At 60.0% G+C, this 12,983-nt stretch overlaps 1 protein-coding gene across 7 annotated transcripts in view; it reads right to left on the reverse strand.

Moving 5' to 3' along the window:
• Window positions 1-9,885: 9,885 nt before the first annotated feature.
• The window catches only part of GRIK5 (glutamate ionotropic receptor kainate type subunit 5), a 58,372-nt gene continuing 55,274 nt past the window's right edge, over window positions 9,886-12,983 (reverse strand). For all 7 annotated transcript variants that reach the window (XM_042969279.1, XM_042969280.1, XM_042969278.1 and 4 more), the window contains one exon: window positions 9,886-10,883. In XM_042969279.1, coding sequence (XP_042825213.1) covers window positions 10,455-10,883 — 429 coding nt within the window. In that variant the 3' untranslated portion in view covers window positions 9,886-10,454. The remainder of the gene's footprint in view (window positions 10,884-12,983) is intronic.

Raw genomic sequence — 12,983 nt, forward strand, 5'->3', positions numbered from 1 at the left:
TTGAGACTTTGTATGTAGATCTCTGTCTTTCTGTCTCTCTCTGTCTGCCTAGGTCTGAGACTCTGTGTCTATCTGCCTGTAGGTTTCACTTTCTTTTTTTTTTTTTTAAGTTTTATTTATTTATTTGTTTGTTTATTTATTCATTTATTCCTGTGTCTGTCAGTCTACGTCTGTGTGTCTGTGTGCCTGTGTGTCTGCACTAGGCAGGTGTGTTTGAATCTCTGTCCAGGCGTGACTGTGTTGACTTCACATGTGTTTGCAGGCATATTGTGCACGCGTGTGCGTGCATGTGCGTGTGCGAGGATCTCTACGTAGCCAGTGTGTGGCTCTGTGTTTATGGGCACAGTGTCTATTGAGACTGTGGCCCCCCCTGTGTGTCCCCTGTGTTGGGTGATGGGTCACGACAGACCAGCAGGTAGGCATGCCTGGCTCTCTACATGGGTGTACTCACTTTTTGGGGTATCTTTCAGGCCATGACCACCTGGTGGAGCCTGTCCCCAAGGCCACTGAGATCACAAAGCCTTAGGATAGCACCTCAGCTCACGCATCTGGCTGTGTGACCTTAGACAAGTTACTGGCTTTTCTGAGCCTCGGTTTTCCTCATACCTTCTCTGGTTCCCTCACCGAGTGATGATGAAAGTCAGATGGGAAAAGAGTTGGAGACTGGGCTCTGAGAAGTCTGGAGGGGTGGGAGAGGCAGGGTAGGATGCGTGCCCCTAAATGCATAGGCCCTTGCGCAGGGCAGGGGGGAGGGCACTCACGTTGTCGCCAGAGGGATCGTCCTCTGTGCCGGCCTGGATGCCATAGGCCAGGAAGCAGAGGATGGCTCCGATCCACAGCAGGATTGAGAAGCCCCCGAAGAGCTGGCGGCAGAACTTGACCCATTCTGGGGTGGTGGGTGGTGGTGTGAGTGCGTTAGGCCCATCCCGGGCCAGGATCTCCTGGGCTTTGCTGTGGGTCAGACCCTGGGAGACACAGGATTCACACAGAACCCTCCCTGAGCAACCCTGGCACCCCCACCTGCACGAGTACCCCAGGCACCCAGGGGTCCCGGCCCCCAGCCCCCTCCCCCCTCAGGCCCAGCCGCACCTGCACGCAGTCTGTGTTGTATTTCCGGCAGACCTCTTCCACGGACATCTTGTGCTCTGTCTGGGGAAGGAGAGTTTGTGGGGAGGCGGTGAGAGCCTCTCCGGGGAGGAGCAGGACCTGAGAGCCTCAGGCCCATCCCCGGCCCGGATCTCCTGTCTGGGAGGGTGCGCGGGCACAAAGGGTGGGGCTTACCATAGCCACCTCCTTCTTGAGGTCATCCAGGTCCCTGCGGTCTTTGGTGCCCTTGCTCTTCTTGGGCGAGCCCTTGTCATCTTTCTTGTCCTGCGAGGTGGCGACACGATAGCTGTCAGAGCCACCAGACTGCGGGCGAGAAGGGGTTACAAGGGGGACACCGGCCCTCCGTGCCCCACTCTCACCCCTGCCTGCTTCTGTGCGGGTCTGGGGTCTCAGTCTGTCTCCCAGGGCTCACCTGCACCTCCCTGTCTCTGCCCTGTGTCTCTGTGGGGGTGCCTCTCAGAACCGTGGGTCTTATCTCTTGCAACTGGCCTCACCATCTCTGACTCCATGTTATCTCTGGGTCTCTGTCCCCCAGGGTCTCCGTCTGGGTCTGTCTGTGCTTCTGTTTCTGTGCCTACTCCTGCGGGTCTTTCTCCCTCTCTCTGGGCCTGTCCAAACTCCCCGAGCGTCCATCTCTTGCTACGTCTGTCTGTCTCTGTCTCTGGATCTGTCTCTCCAGGTCTCTGTGCCTCTCTTGTCTTACTGCTCTGCTTTGTCTGTCTCCTGCCTCTTCATATTTCCATCCGTCTCTCTGTGGCTGCTTCTTTCCCTGATCTGTCTCCCTTGTCACTTTATGTCATCTGTCTCTCTTCCTCTGAGTCTCTTGGCATGTGTCTCTGTATAATTTTGTCTGTCTGTCTGATCTCTGGCTCTTTATGTCTCTCTGTCTCATATAATGTCCATTTCTGTCTCTTGAACCATCTCTCCCCGAGCCTGGCTGAGTCTGTCTCTGGGTTCTCATCTCTCTCCAAGTCGAAGTGTTGTGGGATCTCAGAAGGTCTCCGTATATCAGTATTTTCTGTCTCCGTGTCTTTCTCCGTCCTTATTTCTGTTCCTCTCCTTCTTGTGTCTCTGTCTTTATCTCTTGAGCTGTCTTCTTCTCTGGAATGCTGGGTGTGTCGCTCCCTATCTCCTGTTTCAAGCACCTTGTCTGTCTACCTCTCACCATCTCACTCTGCAACCTTCCCGTCTGTCTGTCTCTTTCGGGTCTGCCATGGCATCTCTGTCCTTCCAGCTCCAGATCTCCCCACTATGTCATTCTCCCTGTCTTCTCTACCCGGCTCTTTTCCTGGGCTCCTTTCCCCAGCTCCATGGATGTCTCGGTCTCTGTCTCTCAAAGGACCCAGCAAATCTCAAGAGACCTCACAGGCTTGGCAGGAATGGAGAGGAAAGGTGCAGGTGTTGGGTCACAGCTGGGACAAAAGCCCAGGAAGCAGTCTGCTATGCACAGGGATGGTGGCCAGCTGGATATACAGCCAGTCCTGAGGGCCTTAACTGACAAGCTGTGAGCCCTCGCCTCCCTCTTGGGGGTCGGTGGGAGCCACGGACAGTTCTGTACAGGCGATGGGCAAGGTCAGGTCTCTGGAGGACAGACTAGGAGGTGGCTACGATTTGGGGTGCAGAAAGGCAGGACGCAAAAGCCCCAGGCCTGGCTTGAACTGGATGCAGTGCGAGGGGGTGAGTGAGGTTCTAGTCCAGGAGCCTGGGCGAATGGAGAAGGCAGTGTCCCTGGAGGCTGGCAGGAGAGGCGGGGCCAGGCCAGGTGCTGGAAGAGGGCTGCTGACGGATCCTGCGGGCCCAGAGCCAAGCTGGGATCCCAGGCTCAGGCAGCTCAGCGCTAATCCCCTCGTGACCTTGTAGAGGGCTGAGCTGCCTGCCGTCTGCCCCCAGACCCAGAGGCTGAGCCTGGGGGTTACTGCGGCCTGGAGGCCCAGGAGCCTCTGAGAGAGTTTCGGGGGGTGGGAGGGAGGCTTGGCCCCGGGCCAGCCCTGCAGCAGCAATGCGTCTGACTCAAAAGCACAGAGGCCTGGGGGACAGGGAGGGCACATCTCCATTCCCGGAGCCAGGAGGGGTCTTAACTCCCCACAGGGGTGGACCCATGGATGGAGAGAGGTGGGACAGAAGGTCACGGGGTCAAGGTAGAGAAATGAAGGGGAACACAGGAGAGGAGAGAGATGGGGGCCTGGCAGGAGTTGGGGAGAAAATCAGCAGCCCACCCCTGAAACCTCAGGAAAAGCTGGGAGAAAATATTTGGAGGAAGGAGGGGCTGGGGACCCTGGACCCCTGAGTCTGAGGAAGGAGGGGCTGGGGGTCTGGATCCTGGGTCTGAGGGAAGAGGGGCTGGGGGCCTGGACTCCTAGGTCTGAGGGAGGAGGGGCTGGGGGCCTGGATTCCTGGGTCTGAGGGAGGAGGGGCTGGGGGCCTGGACTCCTGGGTCTGAGGGAGGAGGGGGTGCAGGGCTGGAGTCTGGATCTGAGGGAGGAGGGGCTGGGGGTCTGGATCCTGGGTCTGAGGGAGGAGGGGTTGGGGGCAGGACTCCTGGGTCTGAGGGAGGAGGGGCTGGGGGCAGGACTCCTGGATCTGAGGGAGGAGGGGGTGGGGACACCCCAGTCCCTGGCAGGCGAGCCTTGGCTCCTGCTTGCCCTTGCTATGACCAGACTCCCTTGGGGGCGGGCTTCCATCTGCTGGAGTGGGAGCCGAGGCTTTCCCAGTCAAGGCAGGAGGCCCAGATGGGCGCACTGCGGGGCGGGAGCGCCTCTGAGGGTGGGGGACACGCCTGTCTCGCCGCAGCCAGTCTCTGCGTCTCCTCACCGTTTTCCGCTGTCCGCCTCCCCCTGACACCCTTTAGCTCACGCAGCTTCTGCACCTTGGCCAGCCTCCCCCCCCCCCCCCCCCCGAAAAGGGTGTCTGGGGCCTTCATCTCTGAGCATCTCTTCCTCCACCTCCCCTTTTGCTTTCTGCCTCCTCCTCCCATCCTTCAAGCTGACTTCGGTCATGTCTGGGTAGGAAATGTCTGTCCTTGGGTCTCCTAACGTCAGACTCAGTTTCTCTCTTTGTCTCTGTATGCCTCTCCATGTCTTTGTCTCACCCATGTCTCTGCATGTCTCTCTGACCATGTCTTTGTCTCTGTGTCTACGTCTCTTTCTCTCTGGCTCTTTCGGAGCATCTCTCTCTGTCTCTGCCTGTTTCTTTCGCTCTTTCCATATGTTTCTGCCTCTCTGCCTCTAATGTCTAAAGAGCCTCTCTTCTGTCCCCTTCTTTTCCTAATGCCTCCCTTCCTTCTCTGGGGCACACAGCCTCAGTCCTCTCCCCTAATCTGCCCACAGTTCCCCTCCTTCCATTCCACTTACCTGGAAGCCATCACTGACTCTCACCTCCCCCCTTCTCCCTCCCAGTCCTCTCCCCATCCAATTCTTCTCCATCCCCCTCGCCCACCCCAAGTCACAGATTTGCAGCCCCACCCCCCACCTCCATCCTTGGGCCCATCAGCCTTCATCCGCCATCTTTCTCCCCATCCCTCATACTCCCTCTCCATTAGTCTCTCCCATCCGGACCCTCTGTCTTCATCCTACCCAGCCCAGCCCACCCTCCTCCTTCTCCCACTCTCCCCCACATGGCCCCGCCCCAGACACGCAGGGAGGAATCCAGGGCTGCAGAGGGGATCAGGTGGTCAGCCAGGGAAGGAGGCGGCATCTGCTGGAGAGACTCACAGACAGACAAGGACACACGGACACAGAGGCAAGGGCATAGCCAGACATGCACGATACACTCCCCCCACCCCCCACCCTCCACCTTTGCACACATGCGCCCTCAGCCAGGCACTCAGTCTCCCTGCCATGGCTCTCCTGCTTCTCCCAGCCCCCCCATATCAGCTTCCCCAGATTAGGGGCTGGACACACACCACAGCCCCAGGCCACGCGCCGCACTGCGGAGCCCCCCCATCCAGGCCTGGAAGGAGAAAGAGAGGTCATCTGGTGTTCATCCCATAGCCTGGGCCTGTCGCCACCCGGCCAGGGAAGCGGAGGGGTTTCAACACCCCCAGACACAAACACCAGCTCTCAGACACACCCAGACACGACTGCAGACAGTCAGACACAACCTGGGGCCGCCCGATCTCCGGCAGACGGTGCTGGCAGGACCTGACAGAGCCAGGAGCTCACACACGCGCACACGCACACGTACGATGGAGCATGCCACCACACCAGGTCAGGCAGAGATGCCGAGGGCCGGTCGGTGCCCCTCGGCCCCCCACACAAAGACACGCCAACATACGCCACAGACCCCGCGGCCCCAGGCGGCCCCGTGCACACGCTCAACCGGGGCACACCAGACGGACGGGCCGGGTCACGCAGACCTGGCCGCGGAGCGCAGGGGTCCCGGAGCCCCAGCCCCCCCACCCCCCCCCCGCAGACACCCAATGACACTGGACCCACAATGTCGCACACACGCACGGCCCGGCCGGCCCGAGCACCTACCCCCATCTTGGCGGCTCCGGGGGAGAGGGGCGGGCGGGCGGGGCGGGGGCCGGGGCAGAGGCCTCAGGGCGGGCTCAGGCGCGGGCTCGGGCTGGGGGGCCTCTGCAGCGCCCGCGCCTCGGTCCGCGCGTCCGTCCGGCCGGCAGCCCTCCCGCACTGAGTCTGCGGCGGCCGCCGCCTCCGCCTCCTCATATGCCCGCGCCCGCGGGGGGGCCGGCGCCGGCCAATCAGGGGCGCCGCCGCCCTGACGGATGGCCCGCGGCCCCGCCCCCGGTACTGCAGCTGTCCTCCCCGCCCCCCAGCCTCCGCAAAGTGGCGGCACCGCCGAGGAGGGGGAGCGCTGCGGAAGGGGGGATCCCGGAGACCCCGCAATGAGGAGCTTGGAGACCCTCGCGGTGGGGGGTGGCGCTTCCGAGGAGGGGGCGCTGAGGGAGAGAGAGTCCCGAAAACCCCCTCATGATGGGGGTGTTGCCACCAGGAAGAGGGCTGCGCTGTGGGAGGTGGACACACCGGGTGGGGGGAAAGCCCCGCAAACCTCCACGATAAGGCAGGGGGCCCAGAGCCCCTCCCTCCGCAGTGAGGCGGGGGCGGGGGGCTGGAAACCGTGTGGGGGTGCTGTTCAGGAGGGGGAGCTTGAGGGAGCTTAGGAGGCAAGGAAGACCTCACACTGAAACCCCCTCACCCTTTGCCCCGACACACAACTGCACGGGTCCACGGCAGACACCTCACAGCCAGAGGCCCCCACCAAGCCTCGTACTCACCCATAACTGTCACCTAGATAGCCCAGATGGGGAGGACACACACTCCCCCCCCCCACAGCTTCACAATCACATTCCAGAACACACCAGCTTGTACCCTCACGTGCCTACTACACCACCCCATCACACAACCCTAGAGATTCACCAACGCGTGGAAATAAAACACACGCCCTCCCATCACAAAACAGAATCACAATCACAGTCATAAAGTGCCACGTAGATTCACACACACCCTCAGAACACAGAACACTACATCACAGACATGCCTATCACACACTCCACCATACCTGGCCCCGTACCGTTTCACATAGGGACCGACAACCACAAAACCCGTAAATCCATAGACCAACACATATCCACACTTGGCACCATTGCACACACATAGGCCTTACGCAGCCTCACACACCACACGAGCCTTTGTTGTGGACACTGCTGCAGAATAACACAACAGCACACACATCAGCACACACGCCCCTCCCCAGTGAGCAAAAGCCCACAGGGCACAATCGCCAAAGCGTTGCTAATTGTGAATGACAGGCACAGAGTGACACACAGCACAATAATTCACAGAAATAGATCACGCGACACCATCCCACACACTTCCCACACTACACACATCATATAGTATAGTGCGATCACATACACCTCTGCTGTACCTGCAAACACAACCCAATGCCCCCACCCACATGCCACACACATCCCATCTCGGTATGCACACACACAGGCTTGGCTAGCACACAAACCTTGGCCTGCCACACACACACACACACACACACAACACCCCATCAGTCACCCACTGAAGCCTAAGGAGTGTCACAGACTCTCACCCCCACCCTTTGCTCTATGAGGAACACCCCACACTTTCCCTAGGGCCTGTCGAAGGGGCAGAGAGCAAGGGAAAGCTTGTCCCTATAGTTTTCTCAGAAAGTGGGAGTGGATGTGTGGGGGACACAGGCAAGGGGCACAGAGTGAGCCTGGTGTGTATGGGGGGGGTGGGTGGGTAGTGAAGGTTAAGGACCTGGTCAGGGAAATATGTGAAAGGCTAAAATAAAGGCTAGAGGGAGATACACACAAAAAGATAGAAACAGAGAGACAGATATTCAAAGCCGAAGAGAGACAAGCGTGGACGAGGAGACAGGGCCAGAGAGTAAAGGCGTAGGGAGTCAGCTTCTTTGGCTTTCCCCAGCACCCAGAGCCTCGGCCCAATCCTGTACTCTGACCCATCCCCATCCCTCCCTGCTGTCCCTTGTTGCCATGGTAATAGGGAGGCCGAATATGCAGCAAAGGAGGCTGGGCCTGCAGACCTGGCCTGTCTCCATGGAGACTGGGGAAGGGGGGGGGAGCCACATCTTCTAGCCCAGGTGGTTGGCGCCCAGGTCCCCTCTGCAATTCTGCCCCCTTCCTGGGGGCGTGTGTGGTGGGGGGAGGACCCATATCATCCCTCCCCCTCCCACACCTTGCCTGTTTCTGGCAGGGATGGGCCTGGACCATGGGGAAGGGGATGGGGGGACAGGGACAGAGATGCCTACTAGGGTGTTTGGATCCCTGGAGATTCTAGGCTCTCTCTCCTCCATTCTCCAGTTGTGCTGGGGGAGACCTTGGCCCCCCCACATGACACCCCAGATACAGGCTATGTCCCCCCCTTATGCACTCCCTCTTCAGACACTAGCCTGGTGAGACTGATGACTGTGCACCGTGCTCCCAGCGCGAGGCTCTGCGGAAGTTGAGGGGGAGGAGGGAAGACTTAGGAAGGTCACAGGGATGGACAGGGACAGGGGAGCTCAGTGAGAGAAACATAAGGAGAGACTTAAGAAGAAATAGACACAGTTCAGGAACAGATAGAGGCCGATACAGACAGACTGACAAAGACAGAGAGGCCAGCAAAGTCAGATGAGAAAACAGATGGAGGGAAACAGAGCAACAGAATTGCTCAGTGAAGGTGACAGAGAGACACAGGGACATAGAGAGCCAGGCAGAGACACATTTGGCAAACTGGGGAGACTCAGAGATAAGGACCCAGGAGATACTTGGAACAGAAATGGGGACAAGTGGGAGGACTCGGAAATGGGGAGAGACCTTAGGGATCAGCTGCATGGTATTGGGATCGAGAAGTGGAGAGACCAGAAATCATATTCTAGTCACCTCAACACACAGAGTTCGGCCCAAGGGCAGAGACATTGATTCAAGTCTGTGCAGTTGATGTGCGGACCAACAGAGACACTGAGACCAGCTCACCCCCACACCTGTCCCGGAGGGGCACACACACAAGTGCCAGGGGCACAGAAGGGTCCAGGTGGAGACTGGGGGGGTCCTGTGTGTCAGGCGGGGTCTCCTGGGTGTGGCCTCCCCAAGGACCGAGAAGGCAGGCAGGCCCTGCAAGGGAGACAGGGCAGTGCGCTACAGTCGCGCCGGGCCGGTGCTGAACGGACAGCTCCCGGCTTCCGGCAGCGTGCCCGAGAGGAGGGCCCAGCCTCTCCTCTCCCCCACGCTGTCCCACTCAGTCTGGCTTCCCTCACCGCTCCGGCCCCCTCCTGTCTCCAACTAGTTGTCTTTGGCTTCTAGTCTCCAGCCTGTCTCTGTCCCACCTCATCTCTCCTTCTCTCAGCCCCAGTTCCCCAGGGTCTCTTAACTTTCCTGCTTCATCTGTCTCTCCGTCTGTCTCATCCCTCTCGTCCCCTTCTCCATTCTACCTCACCTCATCACGGTTTGTCTCTGTCTCTCCCCGCCTTTGCCCTCTACTCCTACTCTCTACTCCTCCCTCTCTGCCCCCCTCCTTGTTTCTCCCCAGCTCTCCCTCTCCCCCACCCCTGCCCCATCTTTTCCTCACCCCACCTCTCCATCTCTCCCCCTTCTACTCGGCCTCGTTGTGGCTCTCGCTGTGTGACCTTCACTCGTCCTTTCTCAGCTGCAGTTTCCAGTGGAAACCTCCAGCGGGGCGGGGGAAGGCGGAGACAGAAAGCAGACCCACCCCTCTCCCCCGCTCAACCAGTCCTTCAGCCACCCCCAGTCTACTGGGATTTCTCACTTCCTCTCCTGGGGACTGGGGAGGTACATTTTCAGCCGAAACACAGGGTCAGAGTCACAGACAGGTGGAGATGGCCCCACGGACGTATGTACACACACAGGCACACAATTAACAAGTTACCAAATCACCCTGGCCCAAGCACACACCTGCCACTTGCGTGGCCACCCCAGGCAGGGTCACACTGAGCAGTTCACTCACCCTCCCCTTCCCCCAACCCCATCTGGTTTCTGTCTTTCTGTGTCTCCGTTCCCTGGTGTCTCCTCCTCTCCAGATCCCTGCATCTCTCTCCATCTGTCTCAGGGTCTCTGTCGCAGCCTCCTTCTGTCCTGAGAGAAGGTCAGTGGAGAGGGGCCAGCTGCCAGGACCTGGGCTAACCTGCTGGCTGAGGGCAGGGCCCAAGGGTGGAGAGAGTCCAGGAGTGACCATCCAGTGTGTGGTTCTCAGCAGACTCCCTGGGGAGCCCGAGCCTTTAATGCCCTCATACCTCCAGGAAATGAGACCCAGGTATCCCCAGTTTTTGGGGTTTTGTTCTTTTTTTATTCCAACAGGGACTGGGGTGTGGCAGGGGGAGGGACAGGGGCCCAACTGACCTCCTCCCTGGGGGGGTGTCTCATAGAAATTCCGAGGTTTCTCCCCAAAAAAAAGAGAGAAAGAGAAGAGTTGAGGGGCGCCAGGGGACACCCATATGCCCAGAGGCCCTCCCGTCCTCCAGAAGTGGGGAGGGCTGTGTCAAGTCTTGGGGAGCCTGAGCAGTCCCAGGATGGGGCTCTCCTCGCGGACTGCTTTCCGCTTCCGGAACGGCCCCGCAGTCCCCGGCCCCCGGAGTCCTCGATTCCTGCGCTCCTCCTATCCGCAGGGGGGGTGGGGGGGTGGGCGCAGTGCGGGGTCCGCGGCACCCTCTGGCAAGTCCACTAGGGGGCGCAGGAAGGCTCCGGAGCCGGGCCTCGGACGACACCGTGAGCCGAAGGCAAAATCGCGGCGTCCGGAGCACCGGGGCACAAGTCCCGTCCCTCGCCCGCTGGGGAAGCGGGGGCGGCCCGGGCTCCGTCCCTGCGGTCAGTCCCGCCGCCAGCCCGGCTCCGCCCGTGGTCACTCGTGTTCGGCCAGCTCGCGGGGGCCTGCGGGGCCTGGCCGCGGCCGGGGCGGGCTGGTGGCTTCGGCGGGGGCGCCTAGGCCACGCGGGGGCGCGCCGGCCCCGGACGCCCGCAGCGCCTGGATGCGCCGACACTCCTGGCAGACGCGCACGTGGGTGCAGGGCGTAGGGGCGGGGGGCCGGGCCCCGCCGGGCGGCCCCGGGTCGTCCAGGAGGCGCTGGGGGCCCCCGTGCGCGCCGCCCGCATCCCCGCCCGCGCCGGCCGAGTAGAGCTTGCCGTTGCTGAGGCGCATCTCGCGGACCGCGCGCAGCGACAGCAGGGCCCGGCTCGCGCCGCCTGGGCGCCGGCGCCGGCGGGAACGCGACGTCTTGCGGCAGGACACCGCGTGCCGCAGCTCCTGCAGCATCTCCTGGCACACCGACACCTGTGGGCGGCGCAGGGCGGGGCGCGGTGGTCACGGTCCGTCGCTCGCTCTCCTCGCCGCCGCCCCCTCGCCTGGCTTCTGCGTCCTCTTTCCCTTCTCTGCCTCGGCCCCCCCCCCCCCCCCCCCCCCCCGCGCCGCCGGGCTCCACTCCTCCCCTCCCCTCCCCTCTTAGCCTCCACTTTTCGCGCTTTTCGCGTGCTCTGTCTCACCTCTCAGCCTCTCTCTCTTCTCCCGTCCTCGGGTTTCTCCCTGAGCCTGCCCTCGCCTCCTATCCAGGCCCCTGTCTTTCCCTTTCTTGTCATTCCAAAGTCTCCGACTCCCTCCGGCTTGTTTTCCATCTTCTGCCTCTAACTCATGCTACCAACTATGGCAAGACCTATTTACTGAGCGCCTGCTGTGTGCAGGGACCAAAACAGGAAGTCCCTGCCCTCGTGGAGGTTGTATTCCAGCGTGCAGAGACAAAACTAACAAAAATGTAAATGCAGGGAGTATGTTAGCCCGTGATGAGTGCTGGGGAGAATAAAATTGGCAAGAGGTGGGGACCGATACTGCATCTGGAGTAGGATATTAGGGAAGATGCACCAGGAAGACCTTCAGTAAGACTGCAAGGCTGTGCAGGACAAAGGTGCCAAAAGGGAACCGGGTGGTTTGTGGGAGGAACCACAAGCAGGGGCAGGGTTGCTGGAGTGAGGTTCCCAGGGGAGAGAGAAGGCAAGGTCGAAGAGCAATGGGGCCCACAGGCCACTGTAAGGGTCTGGCTTTTATTCTGAGTCAGGTGGGAGGCACTGGGGACCCTTAAGTAGAGGACTGCTGTACACAGGATCTCCCTGGTGCTGTGCTGAGAACAGACGGAGGAGGCCAAGGGCGAGCTGAGTGGCAGTGGCCAAGGAGGTGAGAAGGGGCTGGATTCTGGGTGTATTTTGAAGGTGGAGCCGAGAGGACTGGCTGAGAGATCCAAGGGAGGCATGAGACAGAGGGGAGAGCCAAGGGTAATCACATCTTGGTCTGAGCAAGGAGAATGACAACGTTGCCTGGTGCGTGGGCAGGAGCTCTGCCTTGGCCATGTGATGTCAAGTGGGTTACCTGTCAGACATCCATGGGAAGATCAGAGTTCACAGACCCTGGGTCCAGGGAGAAGTCCCTGTGAGGGATCCTCACTGGGGGTTATGGCAGGCGGCTCCCTAGAGTCCTGCCCTCCAGTGTTCCCACCCTGTGTGGTCCCCTCTGCCTTTATATCAGGGCTGCTGTGTGACCAACAGAATACGGCTGGTGGCTTCTGCTGGGTTGGCCCTTGGATCACTTGCTCTGGGGCAAGCCAGCCCAGCCGCCACGGCGTGAAGACACCCAAGGAGCCCTACGGAGAGGTCCCTGTGGGAGGGACTGAGGCCTCCTGTCAGCTGCCATTGAGTGTGTATGTTCCCCATGTTCTTTATTCTATCCTAGGATGTTTTGACACAGAGAAAACCTTGCTGGTCAGGGAGAGAGGGGCCTTTCCACAGCTAGATTCTTAGGGATAGCAGAGGGCTGAGAGCCCACCTTTCATATGCAAACCAACCGATCCCAGCTTGTACCCCCACCCTCCAGCTTAAGCTGACTCTCACACCAGGCTGCCCTAAATCACCCAGGATCAGGTACACACAGCTACAGACCACCCTCTAGCCCTGAGCCCACCGACATTATCCACACTAGCCAGTTCTAAGCTGTTTTGCCTGCCCGGTGCCCCGGCGCCGTCTGTGGCCTAGGCTTTCAGCTCTGGTTCCTGACCAAAACCTGGTGCTTCCCCTGTGGCCCTACGTGGGTGGCATCACCCCCTCCTGGAAAATGTAATAAAAATCTTCTTTCGGTGGCATTGGCCTGTGTCATCACTTAGTCGCCTCCATAAATCAAAATCCTGCAAGTACATTTGGAGACAATACGCCACCTTGGAAGTGGACCCTCTGGGTCCAGGCAAGCCTTCAGCCAACATCATGACCATGACCTCACCAGAGACCTTGGCAGCCAGAACCACCCGGCTAAGCTGCTCTGCAAACTGATGTAAGTTTGCTGTTTTGAGCTGCTGAATCTTAGGAATGTTACGTGGTAATAGACAGCTAGTAAAGG

Source organism: Panthera tigris, chromosome E2 (genome assembly GCF_018350195.1).
Source record: "Panthera tigris isolate Pti1 chromosome E2, P.tigris_Pti1_mat1.1, whole genome shotgun sequence".
Classification (NCBI taxonomy): domain Eukaryota; kingdom Metazoa; phylum Chordata; class Mammalia; order Carnivora; family Felidae; genus Panthera; species Panthera tigris.